This window comes from Symphalangus syndactylus, chromosome 2 (assembly GCF_028878055.3).
Source record: "Symphalangus syndactylus isolate Jambi chromosome 2, NHGRI_mSymSyn1-v2.1_pri, whole genome shotgun sequence".
In the NCBI taxonomy this organism is placed as follows: domain Eukaryota; kingdom Metazoa; phylum Chordata; class Mammalia; order Primates; family Hylobatidae; genus Symphalangus; species Symphalangus syndactylus.
This window is the reverse complement of record NC_072424.2, coordinates 14,647,869-14,666,288: the sequence shown is the minus strand read 5'-3', so window position 1 is coordinate 14,666,288 and position 18,420 is coordinate 14,647,869. Positions and strand designations below refer to the sequence as shown.

General features: G+C 47.2%; 1 protein-coding gene across 4 annotated transcripts in view; it reads right to left on the bottom strand.

The window, feature by feature from the left end:
- The window catches only part of CPXM2 (carboxypeptidase X, M14 family member 2), a 219,719-nt gene that overhangs the window by 36,965 nt on the left and 164,334 nt on the right, over nucleotides 1-18,420 (bottom strand). For all 4 annotated transcript variants that reach the window (XM_055246335.2, XM_055246325.2, XM_063616959.1 and 1 more), the window contains 2 exons: nucleotides 16,013-16,097; nucleotides 14,874-15,024 (listed from right to left, as the gene is read on the bottom strand). In XM_055246335.2, the coding sequence (XP_055102310.2) occupies nucleotides 14,874-15,024; nucleotides 16,013-16,097 (236 nt within the window). The remainder of the gene's footprint in view (nucleotides 1-14,873; nucleotides 15,025-16,012; nucleotides 16,098-18,420) is intronic.

The following is an 18,420-nucleotide window of genomic DNA, read 5'->3' as shown; positions in this document are numbered from 1 at the left end:
GTCATAAAGACCTTGCTTATATAAAACCGGTTGCAGTAAAGAAGTCGGGAAAACCCATCAAAACCAAGATGGTGACAAGAGTGACCTCTGGTAGTCCTCAGTGCTCATTATACACTAATTATAATGCATTAGCATGCTAAAGACACTCCCACCAGCGCCACGACAGTTTACAGATGCTATGGCAAGATCAGGAAGTTACCCTATATGGTCTAAAAATGGAGGGACCCTCAGTTCCAGGAATTGCCCACCTCTTTCCCAGAAAACTCATGAATAATCCACCCCTTGTTTAGCATGTAATCAAGAAGTAACAATAAATAGAAGCAGCTGAGTGGCCCATGCCGCTGTTCTGTCTGTGAAGTAGCCATTCTTTCTTCCTTTACTTTCTTAATAAACTTGCTTTCACTTTACTCTATGGATTAATCTTGAATTCTTTCTTGTGGGAGGTCCAGGAACCCTCTCTTGGGGTCAGATTGGGACCCCTTTCCGGTAACACACATGTGGGGAATCTATTCCAGGTGCTTCAGATATGCAAGTGTGAGCATGTGACTCAGGAACACACTGCCTTCCTTCAGCTAGGCACTGGCTCAGAGATGATCCCAGGATCCAAGCCAGGCCGATCAGATGACTTTTCTCACAGAGCTTGCAGGAGCACAGTCACTTCTGCTGGAGCCCTCAGAGGGTAGGATGTGAGTGGGAGGTGTTTGTGGCCAACCTGCCAGTCTGCAAGTGAGTGACAGAGGGAGCCCTGACCTCCACACGAAGGCCCTGAAATGTCAGATCCATTCTTGCCTAAAGCCAAAGTCAGACCTGCACCTGGAATTTTCGCTTATGTGAGCCCTAATTTCTTTACATTTTTCTTAACCTAATTTGAGGAGGACTTCTGATCTTTGAAACAGAAATTCAGGCTGATCCAGTCTATGGGGGCTTTATCCTCACAGAGGGAGCTTTGATCCCTTCCTGTGGTTACTTCTATACCTCCTGTACATGGAAAACTAGCTGATTCCTCTGCAACACCTTAGTCATGGGGATCCGCAAACTCCAGGAGTGGGGCCTGAAATGTTCTTTCCAACCTTACTTCCCTTATTAAACTACTCAAGCATTCTGCTCTGTCCAAATTGGTCTACTAATCCTGCCCTGTTATGGGCTGAATTGTGCTCCCCCACCAAAGAAAAGCTATGTTGGAGTCCTCACCCCCAGTGCTTGAGAGTGTGACCTTGCTTGGAGATGGGGTTCTTATGAGGGCTTTTGAGTTCAAGTGAAGTCATTAGGTGAGTCTTCATCTGATAGGGAGATTTGAATATGGACACACACAGGGGGAACGCCAGGTGAATGAAGGCAGAGGCTGGGGTGATGCACTTACAAGCCAAGGGATGTCAAAGGCTGACATCAAACCACTGGCAGCTCTGAGAGAGGCCTGGAACAGATTCTCCCCGACAGCCCCAGAAGGAACCAGCCCTGTCGACACCTTGCTCTCAGCTTCTGGCCTCCAGAACTGTGGCAGGATAAGTTACTCTAAGCCACCAGTTTGGGGCACCTGGTTATACCAGCCCTAGGAAGCTACTACCTGCCCTAAACATCTCTGCCTCCTTACCCCCGAGTCCTCCTATGGCTTTGACTCCTCAGAGACCAGAACAGATGCCCACTGCCCTGTAGGGCCTTCTGGTCACCCTCACCTCAGTCATTCTTACTCCTCAGACATGGTCATAAAAAGAAATCCTTCAATCACCCGGACTACCCTTCATCTCCTTTCAATAATCTATTCTCGGATATCTCTGATGTAAATTCATGGGAGCCCTCCGGAGACTAAGAGCTCACTCCCTCATGAAGCAGCCTCTCGTGCTATTTTCAGCCCTGATTGCTAGGAAGGTCCTCTTTTATCAAGCCGAAGTCTACCTGCTGATCTTAATTCATTCCTCTTCAGCTATGATGACTAAGTCTTCTCCCTTTCATGTACGATTGAGGCAGGAGAATAGGGTCTGGAAGAAGGAAACATAAGGTCGATTCATACTGACTTCCTAGAACTAAATCAAATGGAAACACTTCAGCTATGACAGGAAATATCCTTTCCATTTACAGAGGGCATACACTAAGTAAATGACTTTGTAACTTTACTTCATCCTTTTCATTTACATAGGGTGTACACAAAGTGACCAATGGAAACTTCTAGAAAATTCTGTAATGGGTCTCTTGAGCCCCCATCCTCAGGCCCACCCCCACCCCTGTGGTGCGTACTTTCATTTTCATTTTCAATACATCTTCGCTTTTGTTGCTTCATTCTTTCCTTGCTTTGTTTGTGCATTTTGTCCAATTCTTTATTCAAGATGCCGAGAACCTGGACACCCTCCATCAGTAACATGACGATCCTACAGATTTGGAAGAAATGTAGCCTATTTTCCCCTGAGTTGTCTCTGTTCCTGCCTAAATATCCCTATTCCCTGCACTGCCCTCATGATGATTTCCATGGCTCTCACTGCCCCGGTTTCCTCCTCTGAACACACTCTATTTTATCTGTTGCTTCCCCAACCTGTAGCCCTTGGGACTCTGACATGTGGCCTAACAACAAAGCAACCAGCTTGTCCCAGTTTTTCCCATGACTGTCCTGGTTTTAAACAGAAAGCATTGTGTTGTTGGAACCCCTCAGTCCTTGGCAACCTGGGATGATTGGTCACCCTCTCCAACTAACTCAAGCAACTTTGGCTTGGTATCTTCTTTCCTGTGACAACTTAATTATGTGTATGTGGATTGAATCACTTTAGCTTCTTTTTTTTTTTTTTTTTTTGAGACGCAGTCTTGCTCATCGCCCAGGCTGGAGTACAGTGGTGTGATCTCGGCTCACTGCAATCTCCACCTCCTGGGTTCACGCCATTCATTCTCCTGCCTCAGCCTCCCGAGTAGCTGGGACTACAGGCGCCCGACACCACGCCCGGCTAATTTTTTGTATCTTTAGTAGAGACGGGGTTTCACCATGTTAGCCAGGATGGTCTCGATCTCCTGACTTTGTGATCCACCTGCCTCGGCCTCCCAAAGTGCTGGGATTACAGGTGTGAGCCACCGTGCCCAGCCCACTTTAGCTTCTTAAGGATCACAGCTCTGACTAGGCAGATAAATGCCTGCAGATGTCTTCTAGTTAAAAATTTAATTATTAATTGATCAGCTTGTTGTTTTGCTGTCTTGATGACCACAGTATATGAGAAAGCAATCTCATGATCCCATCTTAGGCTAGATATGACCTACATTTGGCCAATGCCCATTGATTTATGCAGATGTAGCTTTAATCTTGAAGCAAAAAGCTTTTACTGACTTCATCCTATTGTTCACTGAACACTGCTACATGCCCAGCACTGTGTGAGATGCTGGGGAAATAAGCATGAAAGATACAAGGCCCCCAACCATGAGGGGCTCACTCAAGGCTCCTGGAAGGAGCACACACATCTGCAGACAGAGACGGATGTGTGGCAAAGGCTGCGTTCCTCTTCATCGTCTGTTTCTGGAAGCATATGTGAGAGAGAGAATGAGAGACAGAGGCCCTGCTTCCAGCTGCCTTCCCTGAAACACGAGGCCTAAGCTCTGCGGCATCAGGCAGCTCAAGCAGACTGACCCCACACCTGACGGCAAACAATTGGACATTCCCGGGACCCTACACACATCCACAGTTTGTTTAGAAGTGAGAAATAAAAATAAAATTCTAAGCCCCCAACTGACGGAATGGACCACCTCTTGGCCAAGAGAATCCCAGAGAAATTTGGAAGCTGAGTCCACCGCCACAACGGATGGAGACGGGACACACCTCATTATGCCCCATTCCTTACTGCCAGTCATTTGGCTTTCTACCCTATGGGCTAAACAGAAACCAGCCCTTTCAAAAGACAAGATCCTTCTAGGCACAGCTTATCTTCCCAAGCACCAAAAAAAGACAAGATCCTTCACCCCTCCCTGAGATGTTGCCCCCTCTATTCCCTTTTTCTTCAAATGTTTACCTATCTTATGTCAAATGTAGATTTACTGGGCACTAAAGTCTCCCAAGGATGTCATCATTTGCCTCAGTGCCAACCTGCCCCCCTTCTTGTAAGGAAAATGTATAAATACTAAACCCCCTGAGAACCTCTTTGAAAAAAACAGCCACAGATGCTTCTGTGACTTGTGTTTCTCCTGGGCACACCCTCCAGCTGGCCCAAAAAACCATGGTGATTTGAGATTCAGGCCACAATCCCTCAGAGGAGGATAGCGGAAGAGGAGGTTGGCTAAGGCTGGAGTGTCAGCGGTAGGAGGCCTGGGCTCCGAGGTGGCTACAGCCAGTTCCCCATGCAGCTGGGCTGTGAGCTATGTTGGGGACCAGATGACAGTGCAGACAGAGATGGAAAAGGGACACAATTGGAAGAGGAGATCTAGGAAAGGTGGAAGGAGGCCCCAGGTGGGCCTGGCAGCATCAGAACCCATCTCACCCTCACTCCTGCTGGTACTGGCACCCACACCAGCCACAGCTCAGGGCTCCTGAGCCCCAAACCAAGTGCCTGTTCACTACGAGAATTTTTTTTTTTTTTTTTTTTTGAGATGGAGTTTTGCTCTTGTCACCCAGGCTGGGGTGCAGCTCACTGCAACCTCCTGAGTAGCTGGGATTATAGGCACCCGCCACCACGCCCAGCTAATTTCTGTATTTTTAGTAGAGATGGAGTTTCGCCATGTTGGCCAGGCTGGTCTCGAACTCCTGACCTCAGGTGATTTGTACACGGGACTATTCTTAAAAGAACAGTAAGAATCCCAGATCAAGTCTCATTACTGGGACTTCAAAGGGACCAAGATTTTGGGCTGCTCTGCTTGCTGTTTGCTGCCTTCTGGTTGGGACCTTGATTGAAATGAGTAGGTGCTTGGCTGGGGAAAAGACGTTCCTTTTTTGGGAAGGCGGCTCACCTGCAACCCAGAAGCCAGGGCTCAGGATGCCTGTGAATGCTCCATCCAGACCGGCAGACCCACAGGGACAGCAGATTCCAGGTTACCCGGGGATGGTGGAGGGGACTGGGGAGTGATTACTCTGGGTTTGTAGCCCCCATTTTTCTAAGAGATGGTTTAATTATTTTTTCTCTCTCTTCTTTTCTTATTCCCCCAGTTCCCCACTTCCTACTTAGCCCTTTAGAAATGCAAATACAGGCTGAGAGTGGTGGCTCATGCCTGTAATCCTAGCACTCTGGGAGGCTGACGCGGGTGGATCACCTGAGGTAAGGAGTTCAAGACCAGCCTGACCAACATGGTGAAATCCCGGTCTCTACTAAAAATACAAAAATTAGCTGGGAGTGGTGGCACATACGTGTAATCCTAGCTACTCAGGAGGCTGAGGCAGGAGAATCACTTGAACCCCGGAGGCAGAAGTTGCAGTGAGCCGAGATCATGCCACTGCATTCCAGCCTGGGCGACAGAGCAAGACCCCATTTAAAAAAAAAAAAAGAAAAAGAAAAAAGAATGCAAATACAGCCTTTCACCTCCCCCTTCACCAGCCACTCCCTACAGGGCAAGTTCTTTTAACTATCTGCTCCAAAACAGGTCTGGAGAGTTACAGGTGGATTTACAAACCAAAGCAAGCCTGATATGAAACTTTCCCCCTCCAGGAGGTTGCCTGCCCACAAAGGTGCCAGCAGTCACCAGCCCAATCAACCAGTAGGGAAGGCATCAGAGCTAGCATGAACCCTTCACCCTTGCTTGTTCCCTCCCCTGCCTTTTAAAAGTGCCCACTTTCTGCTCCAAAAGTGAAGCAGCACATTTAAAGACAAGACGCCTCTTCCCCTGAACTGGCTTCAGAATAAACCACTGTCTTTATACCAGACCTCACTCTTGTTAATTGGACTCTGCACGTGGTGAGAGCAGTGAACCTGCTCTTCAGTTTCAGGTTCAGGGAGGTTTTAGGGGATGATGATAAAGTTTTGAAACTAGAGAGAGCTGGGGTTTGCACAACATTATGAATACACTATCACCAAAGTGTATACTTTGAAAGGCTTAGTGTATATTATATGAATTTCACCTTGATTTAAAAAAAAAAAAGGATCCCTGGCCCCAAAGTGCTCTCCAAGGACTGAGGACACTAGAGGTGCTAGGTCACAGAGATTTTTCTTTACCTGGCACAATGCCAGCCTCCCACCCAAGGAACAGCTGCCACCATGGCCTTGTGACCTCCCTAAGTCCCTAAGCCCCAACATGCTCAGCAGACCCCTGAACAAAGATGATATGAGCTGAGCATGAAACCCCTCCCACAAAGAGCTGGCTGTCTGAGGCAGTCACCTTTGTCCAGACCCCATTGACTGCTCTGATGACAAAGTAATTCCTATAGAGCAAGGCCACGAGAGACCCAGGAGCCGCAGACTCCCAGGCACAGCCTCACCTGATCCTGGGTCATCACTCTCAGCAAGAACATCAAACCTGCCGCCCCACAGGGCCCCTTAGAGGGGGCAGCACATCCTCTGTGCTTATTCACTCACTTCCACCCCATTTCCTATGTCCCCATCGCACGACTTCTCCACTGTGGGAGCGGAAGTCCAGGAAACCCTCTGGTTCCTTGGCAGATGCCACTGTGCCAACAGCCCAGGGCCAATTTGCAGCTTGACTGGCAGGGAAGCTGTCAGGAAAGACAGTTTTCAAGAGTGTGGCTGTTTTAACAGTTTCCCAAGATCATCAACATTGGGCAGCTGGACCACGAAGAGAAATCTCACATTTATTTAAACTTGGTAATGTTAGAAACAAATGCTTGTTCCTTGGTGCTGAAAAGAAGAACCAGCACTCAAAGAATTTTCCCAGCAAGGCAATTTTACTTCTATAGAAGGGTGCAATGTGCAGATGGAGCAACAGTGAGAGCACACCTGAACAAGGGAGGGGAAGGGGTTCTTATTCCTGAAGCAGGTAGCCCCTACTGCTGTGTCGTTCCCCTATTGGCTAGGGTTGGACCACACAGTCTAAGTTGATTCCAATTGGCTATTTTAAAGAGAGCAGGGGTGGCCGGGTGCAGTGGCTCATGCCTGTAATCCCAGCACTTTGGGAGGCCAAGGCAGGAGGATCACAAGGTCAGGAGATCGAGACCATCCTGGCTAACACAGTGAAACCCCGTCTCTACTAAAAATACAAAAAATTATCCAGGCGTTGTGGTGAGCACCTGTAGCCCCAGCTACTCAGGAGGCTGAGACAGGAGAATGGTATGAACCCAGAAGGCAGAGCTTGCAGTGAGCCAAGATCGCACCACTGCACTCCAGCTTGGGTGGACAGAGCAAGCCTCCGTCTTAAAAAAAAAAAAAAAAAAAAAAAAAAAAAAAAAAAAAAAACAGAGAGAGCAGGGGTACGAGCTGGAGTGGTGGGAAAGGTGGTTACAGAACAGATGACTCAGGATAATTCAGGTCAGAGCAGGTGACCAGGGGTGACTCAGGATGGAGCAGGTGACTAGAAGTGACTGAAGACAGGGCAGGTGACCAGGGGAACAGATGTGAACTACTGATTAGAACTCATGGGAAAGGTTGTTTACTGAAACTAGGGGTGAGGGAGCAAAGAGAACCAGGAAGCAAAGAGAAGCTGCCTTCTGCTGCTAGGAGGACAGGCTGCAGCCAACAAGGGCCAATCCCACCTCAGCTGAGAAGGATTCACCAGGAATAAAGGCATCTCACAGGTACAGGCACGTCTCCCCCATCGTGCCAGGAGAGACGGGGGCAGCAAGTTTGTCTATCTTATCTCAGATTCCCAAGAGTCTGCCTCAGAACAGGCACCCCATACGTATTTGATATATGAATGAGTGAATGAGTAAATGAATGAATGGATGGGTGGACATTCTAATGAAGTTATTTGGGAAAGGCCAGTTATGAAGAAGATGCACTTTCTAGGGCACATGAGGTCTCTAACTGGGGCCCATTTGAAGCTGCGATGCTATCATTATTACCCTATTACCATGGCAGAACAGAGAATAGAAGGCAGGGTGGAGGACAGTAAGTTAAAGTCACATCATCAGGAGTGAGGACAGTCACAAGAGTGTGCCATCTTTGAGTCTGAGTATCGGTTTCCTGGGGCTGCCATAACAAACCACACCACACTCCAGGTGGCTTAAAACAGCAGAAATGGGGGCCAGGCATGGTGGCTCATGCCTGTAATCCCAGCACTTTGGGAGGCCAAGGTGGGCAGATCATCTGAGGTTGGGAGTTCAAGACCAGCCTGACCAACATGGAGAAACCCCATCTGTACTACAAAAACTACAAAATTAGCCAGTTGTGGTGGCACATGCCTGTAATCACAGCTACTCAGGAAGGCTGAGGCAGGAGAATTGCTTGAACCCGGGAGGCAGGGGCTGTAGTGAGCCAAGATCGTGCCACTGCACTCCAGCCTGGGAACAGCAGAAATGGACTCTCTCATGGTTCTGAAGGATAGAGCTTCAAGGCATCAGCAGGGCTGCAGTCTGTCTAAAAGCTCTAGGGGAGGATCCTTCCCTGCTTCTTCTGATGTCCATTGGCTGCCTGCAACCCTTGGCTTGTAGCCACATCACTCTGATCTCCACCTCCAATGTCACATGGCATTCTCCCTGTGTGCCTCTGTATCTCTGTTTTCTCTTCTTAAGGACACCAGTCATTGGATTAAGGGCCCACCGTCATCCAGTATGACCTCCTCTTGATTAATACCATTTGTAAAGACCTGTTTCTAAATAAGATCACATACGAGGTTCTGGGGGACCTCCTCTTGATTGATTATATCTGCAAGGACCCTGTTTCTAAATAAGATCACATTGGAGGTTCTGACGGGGACATGAATTCTGGGGACGCTATTCAACCTGGTGCAGTCAGTCGTGGCAAGCCCTGAACAAATGCCCACTGTGAGAGGCCATCCTTTCTAACTGAGCTGCTTCTGTACAGTGAGCGGTGGGCTTCTTGCTGTGCAGCTGAACCCAGGCCCAGAGTTTGAGGCCAGGGGAGAAATCTGTGGTTCCCCATGTGACCTGCCATCTCAACCTCAAATCCCAGAGTCCTTTGCACAGGGAGAGGGCTTGGCATTCTTGTTGTTGGAAAAGTAGTGATTTAGCACCATTAGCGAGTCACAGAGAGGAAAGAAAACAAAACCAGGACAGGGTTAATGGGGAGGAAGTATCTTCTCACATCCACTCACCACCTATGGGATCTGGTGACCTTAGAAATGAGGTAGCCACAGAACAAAATAGCCAAACCTCGGGCAGGGCAAGGAGGAAGAAGGGGAAACTGGGAAAAATAAAGCGTATTGAGCACTAACCATGCACTGGTGCTCTACGCAGTCTCATTTAGTCTTCACAGAGTCCCCGATCAGGAATGGAGGGGCTGCTGGAAACTTACAATCAAAACAAAAGCAGCCTCTTCTGCCTTCTAGGGGAGTAGCAGAGTTCTTCTCACGGAACTCATGGTTTTGAAAGGCAAGGTGCCAGCTAGCCAGGATGGAAGAAGGTCTCTATCAGAAAAAAACCCAGACATTCCGCCCACCACCCCAACCCAGAAGCCCCAGAGACAGGATGCCAGGCGACAGCAGAGACAGAGATGGGAAATGAGAAGCAGAGACAGACAGGAAAGATCTCCTCAGGGAGAGCACAGTTCTAATGCCAGTGTGGCAGGGCAGCGGGCTAGACTGAGGAGGAAGGCAGTGAGCAACAGGTTGGTTCCCCTTGCTGGGATGACAAGAAAACTTAGGAAGAAAAACGCTGATTGCCCAGGCTGCCCCTTTGGTATCCCCAGACCTTCTGCAATACTCATGCATGCAAATTGGCATCAGTGGAGACTGCTGTTCTAGCACCCAGAACCACTGGCAGGAAAGACCTAAGGTAACCCGGAGCAGAGCTGGGACCCACAGGTGGTAGAATACAGGTGGGCAGCCACCCCAGAGCCCCCAGAAACCCTAGGGAAGGAGGAGATTCGGGATTTCCCATAAGACTGTGAGGAACATTTGTGTTATTTTATTTGAATGTTTTATGAAAGCATGACCACAGAAGTTGAAGGACTCAGCCACACCCCTACAATGAAGGTATTCCCTCTACTCCATAGGAAAGTAAACCACAGAACATTTGCACAGGCTACCTGAGACCACAGTTGCCGAGGAGCAAAAGTGGAATTTGAGGCCGGGTGCGATGGTTCATGCCTGTAATCCCAGCACTTTGGGAGGCCGAGGTGGGCGGATCACGAGGTCAGGAGATCAAGACCATCCTGGCTGACACGGTGAAACCCCATCTCTACTAAAAATACAAAAAATTAGCCGGGCGTGGTGGTGGGCGCCTGTAGTCCCAGCTACTCAGGAGGCTGAGGCAGGAGAATAACGTGAACCCAGGAGGCGGAGGTTGCAGTGAGCCGAGACCATGCCACTGCACTCCAGCCTGGGCGACAGTGCAAGACTCTGTCTCAAAAAAAAAAAAAAAAAGTGGAATTTGCATCCAGGTCTGAGCTGAGCCAAAGCTCATGTCCCTTCTATCCACCAGGCTTCCCCTGAAAGGGGTGTGAACTCATCTCCTTTTTAAGGCCCTGGCATCCAGAAGGGCTCAGCTCGTACTCAGCAACTCCAATAAGCTTGTCTATGCCCATCAAAAAGATGCTGATGACATCACCCTCAGCAAAAGGAGGCCTAGAATGAGGAAGTCAATGGCTGCTTCATGCCCTCTACCTAATTCCTATCTTTTTAAGAGCCCAGGCCTGGGGCCCAAAGGAACGATCAACCCGTTAGCACAAGAGGGTATTCAGACTACAGGCCCGACTTTGCAAGCAAAAATGGAAGGGAGCAAAGCAAATCAATTTATGTACAAAGTCTTGCACCCATGGTGACCCAACAGAGCAACAGCCCATCCTTTCTCCAATTTGTTCATCTTGATGGTGGGTGGGGTGGCTGGCTGAAACATCATAGATTAGCAAGATGGGTGGTGGCCTTACAATTAAAATAGCTTTTCAATAATTATGAACTAGTGAACATGGGCTGGGAGGATGTACGTATCAGGAGGAAGGATACAGTGTGTCACCTGCTCTTGGCCAACTTGGAGGACTGACTCCCAGGCACTGCCTTTCGGCAGCTCCTCTGTGCTTGAGGGAGTGGCTCCTGTTCACAGATCTCTGTGCCCATCACTAGGTTCTCTGAGTCACACCCAAGAACCCTGGACACCTCAGTGCTGTGCAGAGGGAGGACAGTCGCTCAGACCTGGTGGCCAGGAAGATGAGGTGGAAAGAGTGACAACATCCCCCAAAGACATCAAAGCCCCACACATTCATAAAAGAAGCTACTGGGCAGTTCCAGGGGCTCAAGCACTGCCACCCCCCTATCTTGAAAGTCATTTCCTAGGATGCTGGGTGCCAACCCTGTAGCCTAGTGGGGTAATCATATGCAAAGCTCACCTGGTCCTTTTAAGAATGAGGCAGCGTGTAATGCAGTGTTGTTTGCAACAGCAAAATCTCTGAAAACCAGCAAGGCCATGACCATCTGGCCAGTCAGCTGGCACAGTTCTTAACTCGCATTTTTTTATTGTTAAAATTTTATCTTCAGAATTCTCCCCAGGTTCTGATAAGCATAGATATTCAGTGCAAAATGGATAAGACCATTCCACCTTAGAAAAGAGGACTTTCTTTTACCGTTTTTTATTAATAGCAATGAAATTATTTTTCTTTACTTATTTAAGACCGTGTGTGTGTGTGTGTGTGTGTGTGTGTGTGTGTGTTTGAGACAGGGTCTCACTCTGTCACCCAGGCTGGAGTGCAGTGGTGCGATCTCGGCTTACTATGACCTCGCCTCCCGGGCTCAGGTGATTCTTGTGCCTCAGCCTCCCAGGTAGCGGGATTACAGGCACCCGCCAACATGCCGGGATAAGTTTTGTATTTTCAGTAGAGATGAGGTTTCATCACGTTGGTCAGGCTGGTCTGGAACTCCTGACCTCAAGTGATCCGCCTGCCTCAGCCTTGCAAAGTGCTGGGACTACAGGCGTGAGCCACCATGCCCTGCCAAATTATTGTTAATTGTGGAAAACTATGCATAACATAAAGGTTACCACTTGACCATTTTTTCCAGTGTATAGTGCAGTAGTGATGAGTACATACACCTTGCTGTGAAACCACCAGCCATCTCCAGAATGTTTTCATCTTGCAAAACTGACAGTCTGTACCCATTCAACAACAACTCTCCATTTTCTTTTACGTTTGAGCTTTAAAAATTCTATTAATAGACCATGGTATATGGTAATTCACTTTTCAGCTCAAAAATTTCTGGAAACATTATGCATAGAGTCTTAAAAACACCAGCACCCTCATCCGCCCCCACCGGAGAGTTCACAGGAAGATGGTGAGTGAAGAAAGGGACAGAACAAAGAGACGCAAAAGCAAAGGTAAATGAACGTTTCATGAGAAAGAGGCCTGAGAAGTGCAGACTCGGAGAGGCTGCGTTTAAACCACAAGGTCACCTTGGGTCATCCCTGGCTCTGGCCTCAATAACTTTTACAAAGGAATCTCCCTAGCACCAGGGTGATAAGCAAGACTCGTTTTGGGACCCTGAGCTGCCCCATCCTTGGACATGACCCCATCAGGCAGCATGCGTGAACAGCCGCTCCCCTCTGGGCAAACTGCTAAGTAACTTCTAGAAAAAAAATGGTCCTCAATATTTGGGGGGTGGAAAATAGAACCATTCTGAGTCCATACATGAATTCAGATTTCACAGTGTAACCCTGACTTTGTGAGGATTTAAAGGACCTCCAGGGCCCATCTTCAAACACACACACACCAAGAATAACTTCACAGGGAAATATTTATTTCATGAGACTGTCACAGGCTGCCCTTTGCCCTTGCCAACAACAGATGAATTCCTACACGCAGAGAAAAGCCGCGGCCCTACTTTTTCAAGGAAGCAGACCAAGGCTGTGCTGAGCAGAACAGGAGAGCAAGACTCCTGGGCTGGCATCAAGAGGGCCAGAGCCCATAAATGCCTCCTGAAGATACCTGTGCCCAGAGTTGCCCTGCACTGGAGAGCCCAGCGGGTCCAGGATGCCAGGACCGGTCCTGAGGCAGTTCCTGCACCAGCCCACCACAGAAGGAGGCCCACATCCATGATCAGGCAGGCCTTCCACATTCTCTCTGCATCTGCCTTGAAACTGGGCACATTCTTTGTACCAGCAATCCTACTTATCATAATCTAATTTCAGGAAATAATTGTGGACACACACAAAAGAAGGACAGAGAAATAAGAATGTTCTCTGTGGGGTTGTTTACAGAATCCAGTGATTAGAAACAACTGAACTTCCAACCGTCTGAGGCAGATTGAAAACATGGCATTTTTTCCATGGGCTAGAAGATGAAGCATCCCAAAGACAGATGGTCTCTAAAGAGAGGTTTTGATGACATAAAAAAAGTTGCACAATTGAATAAGTACACATAAATATAAAACACACAAAAAATATGACCAGTGTGAGGGTAAGCAGTTAGGTAGATAGATCTGTCTTTCTCACCAATATGAGGTTTGTATTCTAAAAATCTGAGGTTGGCTAGCGAGATCATGAATACTATGGGATTGAGAGAAAAACAATTAAATGACCTTCAGTATGCTTCAAAAATACAGGAAGTGTAAGTTCATGAAGAGGGGGTTACTACAGAAATAGCATCAGAGCTGGTACCCTGCCCCAGGCAGTGCTGGGAGGGACTAGGAGTCCCACAGGTAGCCAGCCCCGCACCTCACACTAGGCAGGAGTGGGAAGGCCTCACTAGAGAGTTTGGGGGATGAGCGATGACTGTGCCCCATACCCCCACGGCCTGACTGTGTAGGTGGACTGCGGGTGAACAGATTGTGAAGGTTCCTATAGGCCCCATGAGGTGATGAGGCCCTGTAGGGGGTGATCTCAGGCCAGCCGCCATCTTTGGAGATGTGTGGTCAGGATGAAGAGGCTGCAGCCTGCAGGCTCCATCCAAGCACAAGCTTTGAATGCCTGAAAGGCCAGGACAGAACCTGTCCAGAGAAGACATTACCAAAGATGCACGTGGCACATGTGAATTCAAACCCCCTTCCTTCAAGCCACCCTGAGGTTACCCCCAAATATCATCACGTGAAAATAAGGCAAGTGGAATACTACCTGAGTAAGCATTTACCCAAAGACACAGGCTTCCAAGAGCAGCTACTTCATCAGAAAAAGACTATGTCAATGGTTTAGAATGAACTTCTACCACCTCCTACCCCACCGCCACTACCCAGTGTAATGGGATCTGCCAGTGACAAATAAATGTGTTCTCCCAAATTTCAACATAATTTTATTTTTTCTCACTTCTGAGTGATAGGCATCATCTTAAAATCACAGTAGGCAAAACTACACTTGGCAAGGGACTTCAGTAGCCCAATTGTTTACTGTGCTTCCCAGTGGGCTTATGGGAAATTTTTGCTCATTTTCTTTTTGGTTCACTTATGTTTTCTAAATATTCTACGATAGACATGTATTTTTTTACACAAGAAAACAATTGCTTGGTTTATTATTACTTTTTATCTTTTTATTTTTTTGAGAGAGGGTCTCACTCATCGCCCAGGCTGGAGTGCAGTGGTGCTGTTTGGGCTCACTGCAGCCTTGACCTCTGGGCTCAACTGATCCTCCTGCCTCAGCCTCCCAAGTAACTGGGACTACAGGCTCACTCCACAATGCCTGGGTAATTTTAAAATTTTATTTATTATTTATTTATTTTTATTTTTGTGGAGACAGGGTCTCCCTTTGAGGCCCAGGCTGGTCTTGAACTTCCAGACTCCCAGACTCAAGTGATTCTGCCTCCTCAGCCTCCCAAAATGCTGGGATTACAGGCATGAGCTACTGTGCCTGGTCTGCTTAGTTTATTTTTATTTGCCTTAGCTGGGCATCTGTTTTCCATCAGTGCTCCCACCCTGCAGGAAGCACAGGAGGGTGAACTCACCTGGCAGTGGGCAGCCCAGGATCTCCATTCTCATGCAGATGCTCCCGTTATCAAACCAGGACTGCGGGTTTATGCGGATGTAGCGGGCCACCATGGGGACGGGTAGCTCATTGAGAACAGGGATCTCCTTCTCACTGTTTCCTTCAAATATCTATTTATGCTCATGGGAGAAAAGGAAAATCTTTTAGTGCTTAATTACCAAGGGATAAAAAGTCAGAATTCACTCATTCAACAAGACTTTATTGAGGAAAACCCAATGTGTGCTGGGCATTGAAAAGAAAAAAAAAAAAGAAATGAATCAGGCCTGGATCCTGCCCTCAGGAAGCCTCCATCCAGTTGGTATGCAGGGAGCGGGGCTGGTAATTATATATTGTAGGAAAAATCTATCAGTGTCACGGCAAAGGGACAACTAGAGAGCTTTGGGATTTCAGAAGACGGAGAGGACCAGGCAAAGTTTTGGGGAAGAGGGGCTGTCTGAACTGGCATTGAAGGGGAGCTATTTAGATCTGTAGGGATGAGAGGATATCCAGAGAAAATGAACAATGAGTGCAGAAGCCTAAATATTGGATTCACAGGCAGAAGAGCAGCTGTTTCACTTGTACAAGGACACAGGACTGTGTGTAGGGGGTAAGAATGAGAAAGAAGGTTGAAAAAGCAGGCCACAGTCAGACTAGTCAGACTGTGTAAGACATTGGATACCATGCTAGGAATATGCACTTGAGAATCTGAGGAAGAGAGTGACAGGATCAGGACTGACTAAGCTGGAGCTAATCATGGAACTAAAAGGCCAAGGTCATGAAATGAAGTTAGGAAACTATTAAGAACAGCTGCAAGGGGCCCCAGCATGCCCCATGCATGCAACTTCCAGGGCTAACTTGCAAATTACATAAGAGGCTACATTCCTGCAGTTGCCTGATGGGAGTAAATAAAGGCTGAATTTTATATTAGCTCTAAATGTGTGTCACTTGCTGCTGGGCTTCAGGGCAGGGAAGGGGTCTCTGTCCATCAGACTGTTGTGGTAGGTTTGAGTTGACACAGAATCCACAAATCTCCAAAGAGTTGATCATACATCGCCTCTCTTTGCAAAACCCCACCCAGCCAGGCACGAAAGGCATGGTTAAATGGAGGATGAGACTCACCATGTCTCCAGATCCATTCTTAACAGTGACCCACGTGTGGCTGTCATTGCTCACCATGACCTTATAGGATGTCACCCAGTCACTCCTATGAGAAAATAAAACATCATTGGGACTACACACTTTAAAATGTTTATTCTTCCATGAAGAGGTTTAGAAGTGAGGAGAGCAGGTGCCAGAGGCAGACAGCACCGGGTCACACCCTGGCTCCAGGACATTTACAGCTCTGTGACCTCAGCCAGGTAACTAACTGACCCATCTATGCCACTATATATTCATCTATAATATGGGAATCATAAAAGCATCAACCTTAAAGAATTAATGTGAGCCTCAGTTTAATGCCCTTTAATCACTTAGAACAAGGCCTAGCCCCTAGTAATCACTAACCGTTGATCACAGACATAAAGATATACAAATGTATATGTATCTTTTTGCATTGAACACCTACATCACACCCAAGAAGCTCAGTGGAAAAATAATCTGAGTAAAGGTTGCAGACTGGTCTAAACATTTTGGTTAGGAAGCTGATTTGGGAATGTAACAAATGAGATTTTACCAATCACAGAAATAAAATCTTGAGTCTCTAAGTGATACCGAGTTTCTCCTTGTCTGTCACAGCCACACAGACGATCCCCACCCCAGGAAGAATCCAGTGATGGCTGGACCCAAATAAATACCCCCATCATCACACCCTACTGCACAGAAATTTCTGGGGGTAAATTAGCCATAATTTGACTTCCCAGAGTGGAGGTTAACCTGATAGCCTTGGCAAGAAAAGCGACCTACACCTTTTTTTCTCTCTGCCTCAGTTTTTTATAATATTAGTTGTCGAACAATATAGGAAAGTCTTCCTGAGTACGCCCCCTCTTTTAATTTTTTAAATATTGGAACTAAGATGCAATTTACTAGTTTTTTGTTTTTTTTTTTGTTTTGTTTTTTTTTTTTTAGAAAATTCTGCCCATTGAAGTATTTGGAATCCTTTTCCTATTTGCCTGCTTGCCCTCAGGATTCAGATCTATCCAAAGAAGGTTTTGAGTTTCCTGTCTGAATTTACACTGCCCAGTAGAGTTTATTTCAAAAGAACAGCTGGTTCTATGCATTCTGGTTCATCCGACTGACTTGTCATGAAAATGATTCTTAGGTGCCTTTTATACATGCTTGGAAACAAACCCTCATCTCACACCTTCTCTTCTTCTCCTCTCTCCTCCCCACCAGCTCTGTCTGAATACCTGTTAGAAGCCAGAATCGATCACACACCACATTCCTCCTCTGACAGTCACCAGTTTGAGCTCAGGGCTGTGGAGGGAGATGCATTAGCACTGCCTTAACAAGAAAAGCACCTCAGCAACAGCTCCTTCCTTTGCCCTGGAAAATTATCCACACCCAAAATAGCAACCTGTTTCCCACATACAAATAATTTCCAAATGACTTGTAGCTGCCGTTCCTTTGCTGCCTGTTTTTCAGCGGATAAGGCCCGAGGGTGATACAGCAAGACAGACAACAGAGGCGGGAGCTGTATCCTGCCGAGATAGAGGTGACGAATGTAGGAAACCCCTCGGTCAAGAGAAGCACAAGACAATAAGAGGGTAGTAGAGAGAAAAATAAAAAGAAGTTCTCCAAAGAAAAGGAGAGGGCAGGGAAAAAAAGGAAATGAAAGCCAAGTCATAATTTCTCGAACTCAAAAAAAAAAATAAGAATACCAATCTCCTACTTATGTTTGAATCGTAATTGTTTCTATGGCTCAGAACTATCTTCGGAACTGCAAAGCTACATCATGTCCTCCTGCCTAGTTGACCCCTCCACTTAACGTCTCTGTGACATCTCCAATTTAACTTGCTTTAAACGAACTGATTCACGCCTTCCGTTCTACACTCTGACGTGACGGTCCACCAGAGGCCCTGCACCCAGGAAAGGTACTGCCATCCACCCAGGGAGACCAAAATCCCAGTGTTAGCCTGGGTGTCCCACCTTCCCTTCCTCCCTGATACGGTTTGGCTGTGTCCTCACCCAAATTTCATTTTGAATTGCAGCTCCCATAATCCCCACATGTTGTCGGGGGTGACCCAGTGGGAGGTAATTAAATCATGGGGGCAGGTTCTTCCCATCTCATTCTCATGATAGTGAATAAGTATCACAAGACCTGATGGTTTTGTAAAGGGCAGTTTCCCTGCACACGCTCTCTTGCCTGCCGCCATGTGAGACATGACTTCTCCTCTTTTGCTTTTCACCATGATTGTGAGGCCTCCCCAGCCATGTGGAACTGTGAGTCCAATAAATCTCTTTTTCTTTATAAGTTACCTAGTCTCGGGTATTTCTGCATAGCAGTATGAAAACAGACTAATACATTCCCCTATATTGAATCCATCACCAAGCTCTGTCAATTTTAACTCCCACATTTTCAAGAATGTATC